The following is a 23,343-nucleotide window of genomic DNA, read 5'->3' on the forward strand; positions in this document are numbered from 1 at the left end:
AAAGGTCTTTTTAGTCATTGTTTTCAGAGCTGTCTTCACATATCAGCTCAAATATTTGGAAGCCAACAGAACTAACAGAAAAGAACAAGCAGAACAGAAACCACCATGGTCACCAAACATTTAAAAGTTTCCCATTTAGAAAACTGTTTATAATTATTATTATTTTGAGTCTTGGAGGATAACAAAGATGATCAGAAACACGGAATAGCTTCCTTGAGAGAACCAACTAAACAGACATGGAATCCTCAGTTCAGCAACAATCAATGAAGTGAAGGTCTATGGGATTATGAGTGGCACAGGCTGGATTATTTATCATCTCTCTAATCAGCCAAAAGACAAAGCTTTCTTATTCATGCTATCAGCTAGCATATTTTAAAAAGTTAAAAAAAACAAAACAAAACAAAAAGACGAAAAAAACCACCAACCACCACCACCACGCTCCCCAACAACAACACACCAAAAAAAAACCCCCAAAACAACAAAAGAGAATATTTTCCATAGTATTTCATAATTTAATTGGGAAACTGACAGGAACAAGACTGCTGTAGATGCCAAAGTGTAAACATGCGCAAAGAAGACCACAGATTCATGGTACTGCCCTGCAAGGGCTTTCAGAAAAAGTGATACAGATATAATACATTCTGAAATTACAGAAAGTTAGAAACTAGGAGGAACCATCTTACACTTGTTTTGTTATGTTTTTTTGGCTAAATATCCCACAGCTGGAGGATACCAGATCAGATGGATTTTTGCTCTGAATATAAATGTTCTTAAACACTAAGCCTTACAGTTAATTTTCCATTACGATTTGCAGGAGCTGACATTTTACTCTGTTTCTTCTTTTTTTAATGCTTTTACGAAGCCTATACAGTTTGTCAATCCCTTTCCTGTTCTTCTAAGAGAAGTTACGAGCAGATGTGTTAGCTCCAAGTCATTTCACTAAATACAAAATGAATTTCGAAAGCATAAAAAATGATTTAAAAATAAATCTCCATTCAGATTACGTCAAAAATCTTTATCAGCCACCACATCTACTCAGATATTATTAGGACAAATGAGTTTCTTCCCTGCCTCCTTCACATGCCATTTAGTATGTTTCTCACAACATGTCTGTGCTCTCACTTATGCCTGGGAAGACCTCTCAGTAAGCATCCTCAAAGTTAACTCATCACCTCCCTTCAACTTTTACCCTAAACTTTAGCGTAATTTGAATCTAAATTCTTAATTTCTATTGAAATGGACCTAATTTTGCTTCAGTTCCACCTTCCAGGAGACGGCATTAGAAGGAAACGTACAATTAAGGGCACAAAAAGGATGTTAATATGTGGTTAGACATGCATACTAAGCTCCAAATTGAGTGAAATTCTCATACACACCACATGTTTTTTTCACCTATCATTTACTGACATTACAATAAAAGAGGTTTCTTTGTAAACTGCTTATTAACCTGCTTTCTTTCAAAGGAATGTGAAGGTCAACTAAAACAATTCCCCCACAAACAAAACAGAGCAATGACACGTGTGCATCAATAACAGTAATATGTCAGTTCTCTTTATTTTCTCCAGTTATGAATAACAAAAGCACGTGTATTGGTAAAGTTGTTAGTCCGAACAGAAGAACACAACTGTAGAGAAGATAAGTGATTGTGGAAAGCAAGAATGTAGTAAGCATAAAAAGATGGTTTATTCCCCCAGGATTAACCTACAGCACATTTTCTCAAGTATATATACAGCCATTTACAAAACCCCCAAAACCTTTACAAGTATTTTTCAAAAAATAATGTAGAGAGTCAATGCAGAAACTCAAAGAAAAAAAAAAGCCTCCTCTAATAAACTCTCTACTGCTACCAATCTGTATGTTTTTCTTTCACACTTGAAGCAATGTTTTTCCACAATCCTAGCAGAAAGTGAAATTATAGTACCCTTTTTAAGGAAAAATTTGGGAAATCCTTTCCCTTAAGTAATAATTTAAGAAAAATTTTCAAGGAGTGTAACTGAAAAACGCCACAAACATAATGCTGCTTCTTTATTGCTTCCAAAGTAGCAGCCACACGTTTTACTCACACCTTTCAACTGGAAGAACCACTTCTACAGAACAGGCCCAATCATTACATCAAAAGCCACCAACACAGGCTTCAGGTTACCTGGGTGACAATAATCCCGAACTGAACTGCAAAAACCTAACACTCCACTCTGAAGATCTCCTTCGTTTACCCTGAGTGTTATCTATTCTTACAATGCATAGCCAAAGCAGAGAACCACAGGGAAAAAGTTTTATAAGGAAGATACTAGCTGATCAGAATTAGAAGAACAGAAGAATGGGAATTATATTACATTTAAAAGTTCTGATACCTCAAGTACATTAGACCTAAGCTTCAAAATGAGGAATACCTCCATGCTGTGCTCTTACAATACAGCTAAATAATCAGTACAGAAGAACAACCCCGATCATAAAAACTACATAAAGCAGAGAGAACTAAATTTAGAGGCCAGCAGTGGAGCACTATTTACACGTTTCAGTATTTTTTTAAGAAAATGTTATTCTAAATTAGTAGTAAATGACACTAGCAGTGCAGAGCGTCAGAAAAAAAAATCCACCTGCCTGCTCCCACTCTGTCTTGCGCTGGGACCTGCAGCGGCACCACTGTGCCATGGCAGGTCCCACGACAGACCTGGCTGAAGGTTAAGCTGACCTCCCTCCGCAGCCCCCTTCCTCCCAAATAAAAGCTTTGTTTTTAATCAAATCAGCTTCCTTAAATTGCTTACAGCACATCAAGACCTGCCATACAGGAAAGGGGGTTGCTGAGAGGGGCCTGGATCAATAAGGGGGGGTGACGCTATTCTTGTTAAGCTGTTGTGCCAATTTTTATCAGGTTACAGCAACTGTGTACCCATGCTAACAAATGTGTAATCGTCAGGGGCTGTGAGTATCTACGGGAAATTTCAGGTAGGCTTTTCACATCAGACCTTGAACTGGGCTTTTCACTGGTAGAAACCCAAAAGCCCTCTTTGAGAAGGAAAGTAAGAGCCAGGAACTGTTTATCTTTTAAATGTAAGAACCTTCACCCGTGTTTAGAGCACACCTATGAACTTCCACTAGGGAAGTCTTCTTTTTAATAAGCAACACAAAGAAATGCCGAGTTTGACCTAACGGAGAATATTTCAGTTTAAACACTGTCCAAGTAATTCCCAAGTGGGTTAAAACAGCGTAACAGTGTTTTTCTGCTACAGCCTCAGACTTCACTGTTTGGTGAATAAAGTGATTTTTAACCCAACAATTTAAACTGTTTCAAATTCCTAAGTCCTACTGTAGGCATCCTATTGACTTGTCAAGCAGCTCTGAGCAGCATCTGCCGAGCAACAGTATTCTAGTGGAAACTGAGTCCCAAAACAATTGCAAAACCAAAAAAAGCCACATACATGCAGACTCACACACAGAGAAGCAAACTACACAGCAGAAAAACATCTTCATTTTGTTTTTGATAACCTGCATGGCAAGTGTACCCAAAAGACACTTCCCAACTTTGCCAAGGCCCACCCCATGCTTGGGCTTTGTCATCTTTAAGACTGATGTGCGTAGCCAACGCATGTGGGAAACTGAGGAAAATGGTTAGGTCTACTACCCAGAATGACACCACGCATTTGCATGAGATGCAATACCTGTACGAAGTTTTTCTTATCATCTTACACTTATCTTAAGAAGTCATTTAATGCTTTAAAACAGTACAAGTTGAAAGATGTTAACATATTACACTTGCAAGTTTGGCATGCACTTGAGTTTAGTCAGAGTATGAGAATAATTAATCCTAAATTTGCCGTGACTTACAGGTTGCTGCAGGAATTCTATGACAATGGGGAACTTTCGCATTTACATGGAGTTTTAATAGATCTTCTAATCCTACTTGGGAGGTAAAGGCACACACAGCACACTTCTGCATACAGAAGTCTGCTTAGAATGATAACTCAGGTCTTTATCCTAAATCTAAATGAAGAAAACAATGTAGGGGAAAAGGTTTGTTTAATGACCAGACTACCGTGTAAAAAGTAATTAAACAATGAGTCCTCCTCATTAAGAGCAAGAATAAAAGGAGCTACAAGTCAAGAGGATAAGCAAAAAATTGAGGTATGAAACACTATCAATAAATCCAGCAATTAAAACTCAGCAGGAGCTCTGTTTCCCTTCGATCTGGTTTTATTGCATCTGTGTGGCCCACATACACTGTGTAACAATATTTAAAGTGGGACACATGTAAGATAGGTAAGCTTTTAGAAAAGAGGACTAGCTTTATTTTTGTCATAGTGGCCTAGTTTCAAATAGTTCTTACCCCAGGACAAAAACATATTCAGAAAAATCTTACAAGGTGGAGTCAAACATTAAAGCCTGGGGATATAAATAAAAGTAAGGAAATAAAACACAGAGAGGGCTTGTTTATTACACATTTGTATGATGAGTTATACGCTTACAGTATCAACAGAACTTCATCTGAAAATATGACTAAAAACTGCAGAGCAGAGCAGTTAACCAGACAGAACTTCAGCAAGGGCTTCCAGCTCTTTCAAAAAAAAAAGCTATCTATTTCAGAGATTCATGAATTCAGACAGACTGAAGCCAACAGAAAAGGGTCAACATTAAAATCTCACCTGAGAGACAACAACTTTTTAAATTTTTTTCATTACATATATAATATAAATAACATTGCTATGTTATTTATAACCTGGAAGGTGAAGAAAATAACAAACCCCTCAAATATTAGGTTTGTTTACAGGATTTCCACTCTTCAAGTCACATAGCCTGCAAGCTCAAAAACAAAATCTGAAAATTCGCTGGGAACAGGAGGATGGAAGGAAAACAAAGTCGATACAACAGAGCAAAGTCAATCACACATTTAATGCATCAAAAGGAAAAAAAATACAAAAATATGCTCAGCTGACTATGATTATGGCAGACAAAGGTATGCAAAGATTTCATACCTGTTGTTAAAATGGGTATTTGCCCCTTTTAAGCCTGGTACGATTCTCTGCTTGACTACAAAAACCTCTATGATGTTCAAGAAGCCAAAGGACTGAGTTGGATAATGCAATCTAACCTCGGCTTTTGAGACAGCCTAATGAAAACAAGTCATTTTCCATAGCATCCACTTATCACCTGGGCCATCTATCAAGCAGCACACCAGCGTACAGTAGTCCATACTTGTTTTCAGAATTAGCATTACTTTGCACGCCCCTCCTTGCTCTAAGAGGATTGTGCCCAAATTACTTCATTTGCTTAAAAAATTACTATGAGAACTATAGAAACAGAAGCGGTAGCATTAAAAAAAAATTACAGCTACTTCTATGGAGTAATCAGAGCAATAAGGAAGCGAACAAGATTAAACTACAGTGATCTGAAAAAAAGAAACACCTACTCCTAGATCAGAGGAATGTAAAATTGAGGATGTACAAGACTACAGCAGTAATGAATTAATAAAAGTGACAGAACTGAAGTATTTAAGGAGAACAGATTTTACTACTAGCGTTGCTATGTCACCAAGATGAGTTATAAGATTCCCTCGTCAGTAACAAACACAGGAAACTTTGGCTTGTATCCATTACCTCAGCCATAAAATCAGAACACACCATATAGCACAACAGTATATAAAGCAGCAGTTTGAATAACAGGAACATCAGATAGAATGTTCTAATGGCAGCATCACAGCTAGCCCATCAGCTGGTGACTCAGTCACCACAGAAGCATTAAAAGTAGGCAGAAGAAATCCCGCCCGCTCCTCCTTCCCGGTTGGTATTTGCCAGGACAAGCAGCTGTAATGCCATGGTGGAAAAAACAGGCAGCTCCTTCTAGTGAGCATCAACATGCAGCCAGGTTCCCAGAGGAGCCACACATGACACGCCACGCAGGAACCTGCCACCAGTGGTATGATGGGCTGGAGGTGCTCAGACACCACACAGCCCCACCAGTACTCCAACGTGAAGGTATCAGAGTGGGAATGAAGGTCCATCTGTTGACGAGGAACAGTTAAGCTACCCCCATCCTCAAACATCAAGCCCCACAACTAGCTTAAGGTGGACCTCAAACTAGTACTTTCTGCGAGATTAGTAATATTCTTGCAGTTTCAGTAGATCTGTAGGATGACCTAGTTATTTCAATAGCTATCATTAGAATTAAAACTACGGAAACTATTACAAAAACACTTTTCCAGTTGTTAGGAGTGACAGCAAAATTGTAGTATTAAGTAATTAAAGAAAAACTATGCATCTGCAAAACATATCTGCAAGTACGGCACCTAACCAAACCGGTAATGCTCCAGACAATTAACAGTAAGGTCTTGTTATTACTTGTTCGAAACCATCATTTGCTCATACCTGTTTAGCTTCATATACCTTGTTTATCACTCCAATAAAACTGGAGCGATGAATAGCTTCTGATAAAGACTGGCAGAATCATGTTTGATTAAAGAAAATAATACACTTCAATAACAAGTTTTTTTAAATATGTTACATGCATTAAGAACTCCTTTTATTTACACAAAATGCAAGAAAGTGTTCCTAATGACCTTTCAATACTGATCTGAAGATTCCTGTGTTAAATACATTTAAATGGTTTCAAGGTTCACATAAATGGTAATATAAAAAAGTAATCCTGAAGTGAATGTGTCTTCAGTCTCCAATTATAGTTTGACTGAATCCACAAAGTGTCATAGTTACCAACCTTTTCAAAGTAATATTCCAATTATAGTGGCTTCAGATACCAACACTACATGTCAAAACACTCCAATGGGTCACATAAATCATTGGAGATTTTTTTTTAAAGAAACAATTTTCAAGACTTTCTTGGATTTTGCATAGTTATGCAAACATTAAACAAGATTTCATTTTAATGATGTAGATATCACATATATGTGCGTGTATATACGTACACAAATATACCTTGCTGAAACAGTAGGACCTGGTATCTCTTATAACATTTCAAAGATGACACTCTTTCTCCAAGTCAGTCTTTTGTGCTAAGCCTCTGTTGTATTTTATACAAATGAAAGATTTTAAAAGCAGCATGAATGCCTGCAACTAAAATGTCTTTAAACAAAACAGGACTGAAACGTAGCTATCAAGCCTGATACCAGCTATCAGGCCTGAAATCTTTTATCTGCCTACACCCAGAGTAGATTTTACTGATTTTTATCACAGCTAATTCTATGATTCCAGACTCTTAAGTTTACGTAGATGATCTCTGTAAGTTTTTATAAACATCCTTAAAGGCAAGTTTATGCAACAGAATCAAGTCTTAGTCTGACCTCCCTGGCAAGCAATTAGTCTAGAAGCATTTAAGTAACCCAAGCTTGTAAGCGTTTTAAAGCATACCAGTTTGCTAAACTATGCAGCCAGTTTACAAAAGTACTCTCTAGGAGGCAAAAGCAAAGGGTTCTGATCACCCAAACACTCACATTGCCTAAAGCTGCATGCATTTTGTAGGTTGTATCTGGATAAGTACATATTTATCTACTTTATGTACCGAACATACTCATTGAACTATTTGCTGTCAGCCCAGAGGAATCAGAAAGACCAACTTTGTAGCTACTGGTCTCACCTCCAGTCAGGGCAAACTTCTCTGGCAGAAAAAAACCCACTTTGTCAGAGGAGGGGAAGGCCTCTACTGCCTTAAGACCAATGTAAAGACTTTGGAAATCTGTCATCGTTAGACAAAATACTTCATAGCATGCCCCATATAATTTCCAAATATAAATGAGGTGAACCAGCCTACTGTATGTAAAACTGGTCTCTTAGTTGTGGCTACAGCTGCTCTGAGTCATGTCGTACCCTGACTTAAAAAGAATTTTAAAACTGACCCATGCTCCACATATGTAAACTTCTGCTTTGCTTTCTCCTCTCTAATTCTCCTCCACGGTGGGGGCAAAAACCCAAATATTTTTGGAGTTGGATGAACTACAGTCAAAAGTGGGCAAAACATTTCCAATTAAACAAAACAGGCAGTGGTGACAGTCAACACTATTCACAGGCAAAGAAACATCAAGCATTTAACATCTATGAATAATTTCATTGTAGCTTTAAGTTGCACTGGGTGGGAAACAGATGAAAAATAAGGGCCTTACTATTCAGAGAAAAAAAAGCTAGACTACAAGCAGCATGATATCACGGGACTCTGAAGCATCCAACGACCTAGAAACTTTACATCCAGTGTATCCAGAAGCTCTATTTATAAATAGCCTCAAAAGGAGTAAAGAGAAAGGAGTGAAGAGTTTTGTTGTTCTCTTCAATAGAGTAAGAGTTATCTGTTACTTTTTTATAAAAGAATGTCTGCCATGAAGATTGACTTGCACACAAAGCAAGCAAGCGAATACACCCTCTTATCTTCCTGAAGTGTGCTTCTCCCAGGAGATAAAAGACCAAATAATCCAAGATGTTCTGTAATGGAATTCCTGAAACAGCATTAATAAAATATGCAATACTGCAGGCTTTTGCATAGGTAGTCTTTTTTAAATTTTTTTAAATAAAAAACAAATTATGGTATTTGGTAACCTTAATAAGGCAATTAGATAAACATGGAAAGCAGGCACGCTGACTTCTGTGCTAGACAGAAGCCTATCAATTTCTAACGTGATTTCTCTCACACGCTGGAAATTGAGTGCTTCTAAAAAGAAATCTTTGAGGAAAACCAAAGCAACTACACAAAATAGCTAAAGCAATTGGCCTAAAGTCTCATTCTGAGACTGCAATCAAGTATGCAACAGTTCCTCCCTAACTGTGCTCTCATGAAACGGGAAAAGTCATAAGTGAAGGGAAAACGCTTCACACGCAACATTCATAAAAGACTAAGCAAGTTTTATTCATTAGCCTTCCTTAACCTTTCTGAAAAGGAAGCCTCTTTCATTATTATAAATGCTGCAACTTAAAATTCGTATGATAGTCTACAAATGCATAAAAGCACTCCTAATTTTTAAGAAAAGAAATTAAATACATGAGTCTGATTCAATTTCACTTTTCTTTCAATGGAAAAATCTTTGTTGAGCTCAAGGAAAATATATTGGTTGAGCTCTATTTCCCCAAACAAGGGTTAACTTTTTAATGTACGTTTGCTATAAATACTCCATGAGCAGTGACACACTAAGGGCTATTCAGAGTTACGCGCCAATCTACAAATCATATTGCAGAGTCTGTGATGCTCTTCCCTGTTAAGGCAACTCTGAATTAATGCCTCAGCTTAATTACATCTGTGGATAGGACTTTACAGGCAAGACACACTGGGCGATCTATTTTGGAAAGAAAACCCACCCTGTATCTCTGCGCTTTTTCGAAGAAATGTCTCTTGGCTCTATAGCTAAGGACAAATTACAACCAAAAAACCCCCCACAGCCCAATCTTCCCCACAATGCTGCTCTGCAGTTTCAGATGGATACAACTTAACTCAGTATATATGCGTACACTGTCACTTAATAGTAAGCGACTAAATTTCTACTCCAATTGAGAGTATTATTCATACAGGGATAAGTCTACATGGAATTAGTTAACTTCTGAAAATCTTTTTCATTAATAGGAGTAAAAAAATTAAAAGTAAAATGCTGTATTAACATGTTATCTAAACAGAATTTTTGAAGTTATTTGAATGCCTGAATTGAGCGAAGTCTGGTGGAGGAATTCTAGCTAAAACATCTGTGCAGTATAACTTTTGGGGACTTGCTAGCAAGTGCCTGCATACAGAAGATATGAGTCCAAGGAGGAACTGGCACATGAAATTTAAAACCCGGTTTGTTCCGGAAGGTATTAAATACAAACATCTGGGTGACCCATTTGTAGTATCAATTTAAATACAAGCAAATATAAAAGACAAAAACATTCTACTTGAGCAGAGTTGCGGTCTCGCAGCGAGTGAGAAGAAAAAAATCATGCTGTGCTGGCGTAAGCTTTAGTTTTTACACAGCATATGAAAGCAATAGGAAAACTTTATAGAGCATGTACAAAGTACCAAAATTTAACCAAAAACCCCACTGGAAGTTATGAATCAACAAGAAACAGGCAAATTGCTAACACATAGCTGCTTATCTGTTTATGGTGAAGACTAAACTGGCAACTTACACACTATCTTATTCCAGAGACGGAGAAATCTGTGCTGGAAATGACAATTAAGTACTGTATTTTTATTTTAAGTTCCTCCTAAGAAGCCTGTTAAGGCAAGATCAGTAGTTTACACCGCTGATGTGAATTAGTATCAAACATTAAAAAAAAACCAAAACCAAAAAAACCTGAAACTAAACAATATCTCAATTTTCTTACTCAAACATTTCAATTAATTCATACTTGGAGGAAAGGGCAAAAATTTTCCTTAAATACTTAGAAAGCATAGACACAAGACAACTTCAGATACTGAGGTATCTGAAATGTTAAAAAAAATAATCTTAAGACCTGGAACGCAAGTAAAAAGCTAAGAAGTGGTTTAAAAAAAAAATCCCATCAACTGTCTATATTTGCAAACGCAGAGTAGAGAGATTTTGTACGAAATTTGTATATTATTTTACCAGTACTATTATCTATAGACCTAATTTTCAATTTTTTTGGGGGAAAAGAATATTAAGATTTTAAAATTAAAGTTTAAGCCTGTTCCTTCTACACATATCACCTGAAAGATATTTGTAGAACTAACTTTCAGAAAATTTTCGTATTGAAATTGATATTGCTGGTAGTCTCAAACCCTCCTTAAATTTAACACCTAGAATTGACTTTTAAATATAAAATGACAAGCAACAGTTTAGAAAATACAGCAACTGAGAATGATTTAATTAAATCTTAAGAACAACAAGGTCACCAAATAATACCAATTATTTATGGTTAAGATGCCACCTACTTGTTTTTAGAGAAGTAAGCCCCTTCCCCAGAATATTTATTGATGAACTGTCACACACAGTGTTTGAAATTCTTCTATTAAAAAAGAAACACCTTATCACCATCTCATCCTATTTTAGCAAGCACTATTAAAATATTTAATCTATTTGTTAAAAAAAACCCTAGAAAATATACTTTGATTTATACGCAAGTAGGGGCATATACATATGTACTTTAAGATGCTTGTATATATTTTAAGGTAACTTTTGCTGTTATGCTAATAAAAGATGACTGAGAAAGAAGCAGAAGTGTGCCATACTTTAAAGAACTAAACAGCAGCATAGTAATGAATATAACCATCACGCAAAGATTAATCAACACAACCTGCTCGATCGTTCTTGCAGAACACGGGAATCCTTTCTTCTGTGCAGCAGCAATCTAAACAGAATTTAAATGCCTCTACGCTGTGAATGTGTTGAACATAAGATATCCTAACTGCGGCATATTTGCGTGTTCTGGTCTTTTCAGAAGGGGTCTACAGAGTATTAAAAATCTTATACATACTGTTTGGGATGTCAATTTTAATTATTCTACTAAGACTTTATAAAGGGAAAACAGACTTTTAGAGCAACCTGGATTAAAGCCAACCACTATGACAAGTAAACAGATCACAGGTCATGCTATTCATGCTCCGCCACAGTAAAATAGTAGTTATCACACCTAAAACTTTAAATATTAACAGTCACTTCCGCAAATTTGAGAAGTGCATATGAAGAACAAGCTAAAAAATTAGTTTTTTCTTTCTAGATTTTAGCAAGTTAGCTACTAACATCTGACTATATTTAACTGCATGCTGTATTACATCGTTGCTACACGAACAAATAACTACCGGCAGGTTTAAACAAGCAAGAGAGCAGGAGAAAGTACAGGGATAGTATTTAAAACTTCAGAGAAAAACAGTCCCAACAGAAACCTGAACAGACTTACCATGGATTCTGTTCTTCCAACAACAGAAAACCACATTTTGATCTCCGGGACTACAGATCCTTGAAAGAAAAAAAACAATTCTCCACTTCTCTTCCAGCCCTCAACAGCAACCACCGCTCTAGTCTGCTGGATTTTCCAAGATACCCATCAAGATAACTGGGAGCTGGATGCGATGACACAGCGTAGCGTTTATCAACACCAGCTATAACCAATACAGTATTCAGACTCTTACGTAATCAGTTATGCTGTTCTGACTTCCATTTGCTTTAGAGGCTTTATTAAACTTTGAAAACTGCTAGGAAAAACAAAAAGGGAGCCCTTTTGTACAAAAGACAAAACCCCTCCAAATTAAACAGGAAGTAATGTGCTGGCCCACAGATGGCTAAGAAGTCACATGCGAAAGCCCCCAAAAAGCGATATATTTTTAAAGTAAACTGCATGCACACGCTGCTTCCAAATCATCTGGATTTCATAAAAACTTAACCGCAATGTGGTTGGGAGTCAGGCAGCTTTTAACATCAAAACATCTTTCAGGGTTAGAGCAACCAAATTCTGCACACAACCTCAAAAAGCAATACTGTTCCCGATGCCCGACCACTCCTACCAACTACATTTCCATACACCTATTACAAAAGCTACTGCTAATGAAGCTACAGGAGTATTGCTGTAAGAAAACATGCAACACCTACAAACGGGTAGAACAACAAGTTACCTTTTTGGATCACATATGAAGCTATACAATTTAACTTTACATAAAAATAAAAATAAAAATCTGTGTATTCAGTTTAAGAAATGCTGTTAGGCATCTTCCCAGTTTAAAAACAGAACCAAACAAAACCCAAACAAGCACAACACTGTTTACAGTGCTCTGGCAGCTAACAGTAGTTTCATAACTAAACTTGTTTTTTCTGTTATGTTTGCATATAGCGTACATGCTTACTACACGGTTGCTCAAAGGGGCTGTCCTGCCTCAGAAAACACCCTTACAGCAACGCAAGGCCAACTAGGTGATGCGCAGCGTTTCTGCCTTCTCCAGCACTCCTGGCAGCCCTGTAAAATGTTTATTTCACAGCTACTCGTATTTTAGTGAACTAGAAGTAATGCACTTAAACATTTTACCTGTCATTAGGTGGAAAGAGGATCAAATACAGGGTTCCCCAGGGACCTAACACTTGCATGTACTCCTTGGCTCACCTCCTTTGGTTTTGTTTTGTTTGTACATTAATGTCAATATGCTTGCAATCACCTAGTATCACAAACTGAATCCATCTATCATAAGAATAAGCAGGTGCACAGCATTTCAATGCAAGCTGCATCACTCCTCTGCTTGTACAACCTTAGCTTCAACTCTAATCATCTTTTCCAATCGCAGCACAGGTGTGACAATCACTTGGTAATTAAGAACATTTGGTGTGGAAGGGGTATGTAAGGTATGGTATCTAATTTTCCCATTAAAAACTCTTAATTGGCACAGACTTTGTTTATCTACAAAACCCTGCAAACTAATAAAAACCTCAACAAATTGTCAAATGATAAATCTGTCAGATGTTTCCTCAGAGATGAGCACAGATTACTAGGAAAGCGCAGATTTTTTGCAACGGGTAGAAGGAATAAAAGTAGTCAGTAGGAATTATCTTTCTTTACGTAATTTCCTTACGAATTGGCCCATTTCTTCCTCCCCTAGAGTATCACCAACCTATATTTTAACCAACTTCATCCGAAGCCAGTGACAAGTACGAGGAGTCCATTAAGACTTAACAAGAAAGGCAGGTCAGCGCTGATGTGCAAAGGGATTCTCAAGGCACCTTACTGAGAGCAACTACTTTGTCACATCACAGGAAAAAGACAACTGTCTTCCTAAACAAAGCTGAAGAGTTTCAGGGTCGTCTTTCACTGGTTGGAGCAGGGCCCCTTGTTGACCAGTCCCTGCATTTTCTTTTATCACAGCACTTTTGAAGCACTCTAGAAACCAATAGTTCAATGAATGTAAGCGGGTCAGCAAACTGGGATCCTGTGCACAGCAGCAGTAACTGTGTATTTCTGAAACTGAATGTGAGCTTTCATCAACTATAAGGTACTTTCATATCAGCATTTGATAGCCAAGCTTTTACTATTATAAAAGTTAGAAAAACCTAAATTTATTCTCACACTTGCCTGTTCCTCTCATTTCAGATATTCTATCCAGTTAACGTTTAGAAAATTTTAACGAATAGTCTACTGGACTTCTTCCTCCATTTTTCTCAGCCAAAGGAAAAAAAGGAGAATTTTATTTTTTATGCTGGTAAAAGACACATGAATGGAGACCTGTCAGAAAAATTATTAGTAAAAGCCAACAAGATAGGAATAGAAAAAAAAAATCCACCCACTCTTGCTAGCTTCTCGGTCACACTCAATTCTCTGATCTGTTCTGCTCTGGCTAGATTGAGAAAATTAATGCCTGTGTATTCTTCCTTACTCTGTTGTTTTTATGAAGCCTATTACAGGAAAAACATGCTATTATTTACTTAAAATCAGCAACTTTGAACTCCTTCAACCAACCCCTTGAAAATAATCCTATTTAACTACTACAGCAACTTGTTTCAACACTTAATGCGAGATGATTATTTCTATCCAATGAACATTCTGCTGACTTTGAATTAAGCAAAAGATTTTATTCTACACTGAAGCTGAAATAAAAGTCTGCTTCTTGCTTATTTCAGATCAAGATTTAAGCCATAACGCTTTTTAAAATCAGAGTTCCAATATTGCAGCAGGCACACAGCAGCGAGATGAAATATAATCAGTGCCTGAACGAACAAGTGTCTCTGCAACTCTGCTGAGATGAAGACTGCTGCTTCCATCACTGATCATGTTAAAGAAATCGTGAAACTGGTTAAACAATTTGTAAAAAACCTTCAAATCAAGTTTACACACTGTCCAGTAGCACTATTACATACTGCTAATGGAAGTGAAGTGCCAGCTGTTAAAACAGCATATAGAAGCCAGCCAGCTCCAGTGAAAAGGGAAACTTCCCCCCCTATTATATCCTGCTTCTCTCTACATGAAAAAAATCATATTTCACAGTTTAAAGTGGGAAAAAAATAATTTCCATTGCATATTTTGAAACATTCAACAGAAATGCAGATGGCAGTCAGAATCTGACACACATTTAATCTGGCATATCTCAAGATAACAGCATTTGCTTTTCAAATTATTAACCCACTTCACCAAAATAAGAGCAGAATAGTGCATTACATTTTTCAGATCCTGAATAGTTTCCTCAATAACTGCTGATTGTTAGCAACATACACCTGACACCTGATATTCCTCTACAGATGTCAGAAATAAATCTTAAAAGTGATATTGTGCAAGATTACCGACTCAAAAACAGACTATGAAACAATCAAAGCTGTATAAAAAAAATAGTGCTGTTTAGAAGCAATTAACTATGTGAGATAACTTAAAAGCAGTAAAACAATCATGTTTTCAGCCTATGCACTAGTTGCCAAGGATGACTACAGCATTATGAAGTTTCATGTACTACACAGTGGAGAGACATTAGGAAAGATTTATTCTACCTGTTGTACACCACATATTTACAAGACGGACTTTTGGATATCACCATTGCATAATTTATAACAAGCTTAAAACTCAAAGATTACGTCTGCTATATGACCCAGTTAATAAAGCAAAACCAACCAACTAGTGGAGTCCTCCATCTGGTGGCTGGAGTTGTATGTGCATTCTATACATTACTCTCTAGTGCTACTAAGAGCAGTATACACCCACAATTTTGGCAAGTCAGGGCAAGAGGTATACCCTCCTTCAGCAAGCTACTTAATACACTGTAGCTCTCTACTATAATGAGGCAAAACTGAAGTCATACATGCATATGTACACTGTGCAAAAGATAAGGTGGTGTCTTCACAGCAGAAAGTATACAAACTTTAACATATATATGTGAATTATTTTATTCATTCAACAAATTAAATTAAAAAAAAAACCAAAGCACACATTTTATTCTTTATATTTACTGCTTTTCTTTCCTAGATACTTCTGCTACTTTTCAGCTAAATAAGCTGGTTTTTATTTCCATTTATCAACACTGCCAATTTTTGGCTCTGAAGCATGAATAAACCTGTAGTAGAGGCTTAAACTTAAATGTCATAGCTACACTGACAATAGGTTTCCTCTTGTATTGGTCACATCTGTGTATTTTACCAAAACATTCCCCAGCCAGAATAAAAGTATGATCAACATAATGTGCACAACAAACTTAAAAGAAATAGATTTTTCCATTAACATTTTCCACAGTAGGCTGACAGAAAAAAAAAAAAAAAAAAAAAAAAGCTTTTTTCAGTCACACTTACACAAACTGACTTCCATACCTTGGCAGCAACAATGCTCAGTCCCATTCCGTTTTGTTTTTTTAGTGTCACAGTGATAATTTCAGGTTCTTTCCTCAAAGGCTGAGCCTATCAAGCAGGGAAGGGAAGAAGAAAAAAGTCAAGAGTTCATATTCACTGCCAGGCCAGGAAAATTACTGCGTAAAATAATTCATCTACCATCAAAACAAAGTTGTTAGTGCAGCAGAAGATCTCGCACTCTAAATAATATATCTGGCACTCCTTTTTAAAGGTAGAATCTCTAACATTTCATTAATATGGATTCACATTATTAAGTACTACATTTGAACACTGCTGAAGCTTTGAAGTCTACCCATTGTTTCTCCTTCTCTAATTCAGTAAAGAGATTATTAATGATTCACAATTTGAAATGTTAACAGGTCTATAAAACCATAGTAACTTCTAATGAAAACTGAAGTTTGGACTCAGTAGGCCCCTATTAGAAAGGTGAGGGTGATCTACACAGAGCTCAGTTTTTAGTGCTGCATCTAAAAGATAATTCTGCAAAGATACTAAGAGGCCAACTCATTTCAAAGGCATAGTTAAAGCCTTGAAAGAAAGTTCCAAAAACTTTCACTTCTGAAAACTCTGTAAGTCGAAAACAACCCAAGCCCCTAAACACGTTCACTAATTTTTTTGTATCTTTGCAACATTGCCAGACCCCTCTAGTCAAGAAGTTACCATCACAGCCTTCATTGGCTGAAGCATGTAAGTTAAAGCACCCTAGAGCTCGTATTCATATTAAAAACTGCAAGTTCCGCAAGATCCAGGACGAAGTGAAAATATAAACAACGGAAATTAATTAAAAAAAATTAAACACTTTTTGATTAAGTTCAAGTATTAGAAAGTTAGTAGTTTATTAGTAGTTTTCAAGCTAGGAGTATTCTAGCACTCCTGTGCCAAGGGTGGCAGAAAAACAGAATCTGTTCCTACTTCATTTAGGATTTTTTCCATTAATTTAAATAGAAACATTATTAAAGTAATTCAACAAGAAACATACAGACTGGAAAAGGTAAGCCACAAGGAACATAACTTTGCCATTAGTCTATACTGAATTTCCCTCTTGGTCTAAGAATAAAAGAAATTCTTCAGTGATAATTTGAGGAGACTTCCTAGCCTGGGCAATTCCCCAGACTACCAACAGAAGCAGAATTGTGAGAGTAGTTTTGGCTTGGGGTAAGGAAAAAAACCCAAACCCAATCCAACCAAACGAAAAAAGACCTCATGGATATAAACTGGAACATCTAACTAGCACTTAGATTATGCAGACATGTTGCACTGAGAGGTGATTTGTGAACCAGCATTCAGAGCATTGCTCAGACACCAGACTAAAGACTCGTAGAACTCTGAAGCTTACCGTTAACATACATGCACCGGAGAGAAGAATGATTAGATCAGGTTATTTGAACAGTCTTACATGGTATTAATTTCCATGGATGAATGAAACAGTAACACCCACTCATCCTGCATTCCCTTATCAAGCCTTTTTAAGGAAGACTGGCCAGAATTCTACTTTAGCTTGTTCTTAGTATGAGAAACAGCAAGTACCTAGTGTAACTTCAGATGGTTTTTCTTTCCACTAGCTCTAAAAAATGCACTTCTTTAGAGCAACAAAGGGAGGAGGAAGAGCATGGTGCCTCAAGAATGTTGCTGCTATAGTTAACTCAGTCAAATGCCCATTTAACCAAGATACTAAGCCTGCAGAGCCTGGCTTATCAGTTCAAGACTAGGCTCTGCTGTATCAGTTACACAGATTTAGGAGATGCTCCCTTCTGTAAACATGTTATTTGGGCCAGTGCAGCGAGGCTGCATAATGTCATCTAACAAACGCCAAGTTCTGAACAGAGTAAATGAAGCTTTCAAGTCCCTCTGAGTAGCGAGGGGCAGGTATTTTTCATAGAAGGCCTTAGAAACATAATTCTAGTTTCATGTTGGTCTTCCTGATTTCACTGAAATGCTAATTATAAATATGAAGCTATTTCTCTTTAGTTGCTCTAAAAATTATTTCACATAAAGCCGTATCTTTCCAAAACCAAGTTGTTCTGTAGCTGTGATATTCTTGGCTATCACATACTCAAAAAATAAAAAAAAAACCCCGACCAAAAAACCCCCACAAAACCAAAAAAACACAACAGAAAAAAAAAGCTACCTCACACTAAAGTGAAACCCCTCTTTGATAAGTATAATGAAAAGGAAAACTAAATAATTTTTCCTGAAAACCTAGCAGAAAAAAAAAGTACCAGATCACAACTTAATACAAAACATTTAGTTGGTAACTGCCAGTTTATAAATAAAAGCAGCCTGCAGCTCTATTCACATTTCAAGTTATTTACAGATGCTTGTCCATATATATTTTTGCATGTGTTTAAAAGGAATTTCTTCACTGTTTACCCCCAGGGTGCGGGAACACAACAGACAAAATTTGCTTACATGAGAATTATATCATGCCACAGCCTAGAAAAGCACTGACTTACAAAAAACTGCAAATAGTTCCTTAAATTCACCAAATCACTGACGAACTATGTTTACTGATGAAGTCTGTTCTTCCTAATAAGGATTAAAACTCATCACATAAAACACAACGGCTTGCCAAGGTATCAGTTTTGACAATTATTCACGGAATCAATACTTACTAGCTCAGCATTCTCATGTGACAGGTGACTTTCATAGTCTGCACCTTCAAAGTATATCGTCCATGTGCCTGGTGACCGTGGATGAGGTATTAGCCTACAAAAACCTAGAAGAGAAAGTAACATCAACATACTCATTGTGTTTTCTCAACAAATTAATTAAAATCGAACAGCCTGACACAAGGAACTACCAAATAGCTGTATTTATCTTTTTATATTCATTACTATGTTGAATCTTGCATGTTAGATGCCATTATGTGCTTCAGTGAAATTTTATGGCATCTACAAAATCCTACAGCAGTATAGCTGCTGCTCCTGTGGAACATACATATTTAAAAACACTACAACCTCATAGAAATCTCTTGGGCTGAAAAATGTTGATTGTACCAACCAGATTCAAGAGAGATAAGAAACACCAAGTCATCTTCCAGAATACAAACCACCAGCACTCTGAATACGCCATCACCAAGTGGGGGTTTTCTTTGATTTGTTTTTTGTAAATTGAGCAATTCCTACAGTTTTGAAAAAAGGAGCCACAGCAGCTGAGAGGTATCCAACATTGTCTCCTAAATCATGAACAGTGAGAATCCACACCACAGTCAAATTACCAGTCACTCTATCCAAACAGATGAGATTCTCCTCCTCACAAAGACTATCTCTCAGCAATCCAGTCTACACTGAGTTACTGCAAATTACACTGATTTACTGAAAACCAGTCCCTCAGCATAATTTAAGGGACAAGTAAAAGGTAAAATTTTGAATGTATGCATTAAAAAGGCCCTGCTTGTAATAACAATACAGACATTTGTACAGCAAATTAATTACTAATTAAAGGTTTTATTCTATTAGTCGTCTTTAGTCTCATGACTACATCCTCTGTAACTGACTGTACTTTCAGAACAGTCAGTTTCCTACTATTTGGGGTTTTTTTTAAATGAAAGAATACGGCTTTTCTATAAACTAAGTAGGAACCAACGACTGCAAAACTTCACTGTAGGACAGAGTAAGTCTGCTTTGCTGATAGCCTCCTTTGCTGTCCTACCTAACATGGTATTCCTGTGGAAATTTTTAAACAAATGGTTTTTAAGTAGAAAGTTATTAAGAAATTACATAACAAAAATGCTTCTCATAAAATTGAATAGCACAAGATAAGGATCATAAGTTGTTCATTCACTGTAAATTCTCTGACAGACTCCCCCTGCTTTACTTTCTCAAGTTTAGGTCACTTTCATCCAAGCACAAGAGCTCTTTACTCATCATCTGAAATTTTGTTTGGACTACAAATGCCCAAACCATACATTCCCACACTGATGAACATTAAAAGAACTACTTTAAGCTCATGTTTTTTTAATGTTATATGTAAGGAGCTGGTAAATAAAAAAAGTGACTTAACTATTTAATTTATATTAGCTTTAAAAGTTGACTGTGAAATTGTTGAAGTATTATAAACTTCACATTTATGTAAATTTTTGCTGCTCTAGCACCAAAATCCAAAAAATGCTCTGGAGCAAATGCAAAACAAAGTTTCAATAGGCACTAGTAACTCAGCACTGCTTATTTAGAACCTTGAAAGTGAACAAAAGGGACAGGGAGAAAGGGTAAAGATTAAAGAATCCTGCATACTTTTTATGGGTTGCAAAAGTAAACACTTGAAGAACACAGTATAAAAAGATTGAAACATATTTTAGTTAAATGTAAACAACTTACTTTCTCTCTCTCTCTATGTATGTAGCATTCTGTGGTCACTACATCAAAAATAGAAGACCATTGTAAAACAACAGAAGAACTAACCTCTCTGACAGAGTGGATCTAAAAATTCTTGTAGACCACTTGGAACATTTCTGACAACATCGCAGGAATAGCCATCTTCTGGTAAAAGAAAAGGTAGCTGTAAGTCAGGATCCTCTTCCAGTTGGACTTCTCGGCCATCGCTGCGAGCAAGTTCATCAGCCGTATTTTCTGCAACTGTTACTACATTCTCTATCAATTCCTGGACAGAAGGCAGAAAGGCATTGTTACTTTTAATTTTCCATTAAACTTTATATTTTCCATTATATAATTATATATAATAATTATAATAGGAATAATCATATATAGTAATTATAAATGATAGTTATAATATAAATAATATATAATTTCCATTAAATTTTATATTTTCCATTATATATTAAAATTATATAGCATAGAACATGCATGTACAGAGGTGGAATCACAGGTAGGTTTAAATTTTGACACTTTGTTGAGTATACATATGTATTTCTATAAGACTAAATATATAGAAAGGAAACAGACAGCTTGTGTAAACCAGGATTTTCAGCTCCATCAGGACACACAGACCCACAAAGGACCAATGCCATATACAGTTCCCTAGGTTTGGAAGTTTTATAGAATTAATATAATTCTACATTTCCTGGGAGACCCGTATAAAGTGAAGGAACCCTTAAGAGAGGTATCTATTTTTTAAACAACACTGTAGAAGCACACAACACAAGAGCAGGATCACTCAAGATGCATCAGGGAACTTTAAAGTTTTACATTTGGTGCACAACTGTTAATGCTTAATATCATGAAAAGCTCTATGAAAACAGTGTACTTTTCACAATGTAGCTACTGCGGTTGCATGTAGCACACAATAGTCTTCCTTCTGTATTTTAGAGAGATCTTTAAGATTTCAGTAGGATATCTGTTACTAGATACAACTTCGCAGAAAGTAAACGTCCAAACACCACATTGTGTTTCTACATTCTTCCATTTAGCCCACATTACTCAGACAGTAGTGAGAAATCACCTCAGGTTTGACTCATCCCTATGTTTCAACGAGACTAGCCTTACTGCAGTCCTCCCCCTGACACAAGGACCTGTCAAATCAAGCACTATATTTCTTTAAAGGTCCCTAAAGAACAATAATAATAAGCAATGTAATTCTACCTATGTGTAAAAGGAAATATAAGCTATCTTCTTCAGGAAAAACCTTTTGGTTTGGTAGCCAATATGTAAAAATATATCCAAGCTACAAGTCCCCAGTAACACCCTTAGAACCACTGTATTAGTACCTTTGATTTAATAAAGAGAGGTATACAAAGTTATTAAAAATAGACTTCGTAGATAATGCATCCAGTTATATAAATATTAGATTATCTTCACCTTTTAAGATTTTTGAGATCAGTCAACTATCCTATAATCAGGGTTTACCTTAAGAGTTTTCATCCACATATGATTACAATTCTGCAAGGAACACAAAACCGCTTTTGACTTCTGCCAAAAGTGTTCCCATGGCTACCGCTTAGAATAGCCATTTATGTTTTCAATATCAAGATAAAAACCAGTTCTGTAAACAACATATATATATATATATCTTTCTACATAGATGTTCCATGTATACATTTGTCCATCAGAGGACAATCCGTCCACTGCTTATATGATGGGATTCAAGATTCATGGATTTTTACAGCCCACATGTAAAAAATGCTCAGTGTTCCTGCTTCTTTCATTTGATTTCTATAGTTGAAATTTCAATTTTTGTTCCTTGTGGTTATACATAGAACTAGTTTTTGGGAGTGCTCTGAGCACTTCTCTGCCGCCTCACTGAGTTTTATCCGCAAATAGTGTAAGGTGCAGTGACCCCTCTCTGAGTACGCGCAACACACGGTGTTACCTTACATTCCAACTTGCTGTAAGAGAGATTTTCAGCAATATCCTGCTCAAGTTGCAGTGAAGTACACCCAACAAAGTTGGTGGCCAGAAGCAGGCTGACACCACTGACACTTACTGTATGGAGAGCAGATTGTCCATTCTGACTCTTCTCGGAACAACGTGAAACCAATCAACAGTAAGATGGCTATTTTCAGCCAGTGTTTTTACTTGAAGTCTATATTCCTCAGGTACGTTAAACAGCACAGCAAGTGATAGGAGAGACTTACTGTTGGGATGAGAGGTTCATCTGGAGCACAGTGATAATTCTGCAACAAAGCTTGGAGCTGCAGGGAATTCAGCTTAAAGCAAGTACTGTTAATATTTGGAACATCTGCATGGGAATATTTGTCCATGGTAAGCAATGTGGTTGCCTAGGAGAGGGAAAAAAAAAAAAAAGTCATAGGAGACAAATCCAAGCCAGAAATAAAACCTTAAGCCTTGTTTCTGAGTTTTCTTTAGACGAGAGATAGGAAAAGACAAAGCAAGAAGCCAGACTTGTTACATAAGCAACATAAGTATCTCCGAAACAACCACTAAATATAACTCCTGTACCTACAAGATGAATTAATACTAAACCTATCATAAATAAGGCATATCAATTTTTCAGCTACTCTTCTTGTCTCTTTTCAGCATAGTTATAGCTCAGTCTTATAAACAGAAATTGAACAGCATGTTGGCTAAAAATCACTGATTATTAATTTCACTTGTAGCTTAAATATTAATGATGCTGAAAACATTATTTTGTGTCTGTGCATGCTACTTCAGTGTTCCAGGATTGATTCACGCAAACTGTACGTGTCCACATCCTACTCTCTAGGA

The 23,343-nt window shown here is 36.5% G+C and overlaps 1 protein-coding gene across 18 annotated transcripts in view; it reads right to left on the bottom strand.

The window, feature by feature from the left end:
• Positions 1 to 23,343, bottom strand: part of AFDN (afadin, adherens junction formation factor) — a 129,350-nt gene that overhangs the window by 26,297 nt on the left and 79,710 nt on the right. For all 18 annotated transcript variants that reach the window (XM_054194624.1, XM_054194621.1, XM_054194618.1 and 15 more), the window contains 4 exons: positions 22,752 to 22,895; positions 20,623 to 20,821; positions 18,835 to 18,938; positions 16,184 to 16,270 (listed from right to left, as the gene is read on the bottom strand). In XM_054194624.1, coding sequence (XP_054050599.1) covers positions 16,184 to 16,270; positions 18,835 to 18,938; positions 20,623 to 20,821; positions 22,752 to 22,895 — 534 coding nt within the window. The remainder of the gene's footprint in view (positions 1 to 16,183; positions 16,271 to 18,834; positions 18,939 to 20,622; positions 20,822 to 22,751; positions 22,896 to 23,343) is intronic.

The sequence above is a fragment of the Rissa tridactyla genome, chromosome 3 (genome assembly GCF_028500815.1).
Source record: "Rissa tridactyla isolate bRisTri1 chromosome 3, bRisTri1.patW.cur.20221130, whole genome shotgun sequence".
Classification (NCBI taxonomy): Eukaryota; Metazoa; Chordata; class Aves; order Charadriiformes; family Laridae; genus Rissa; species Rissa tridactyla.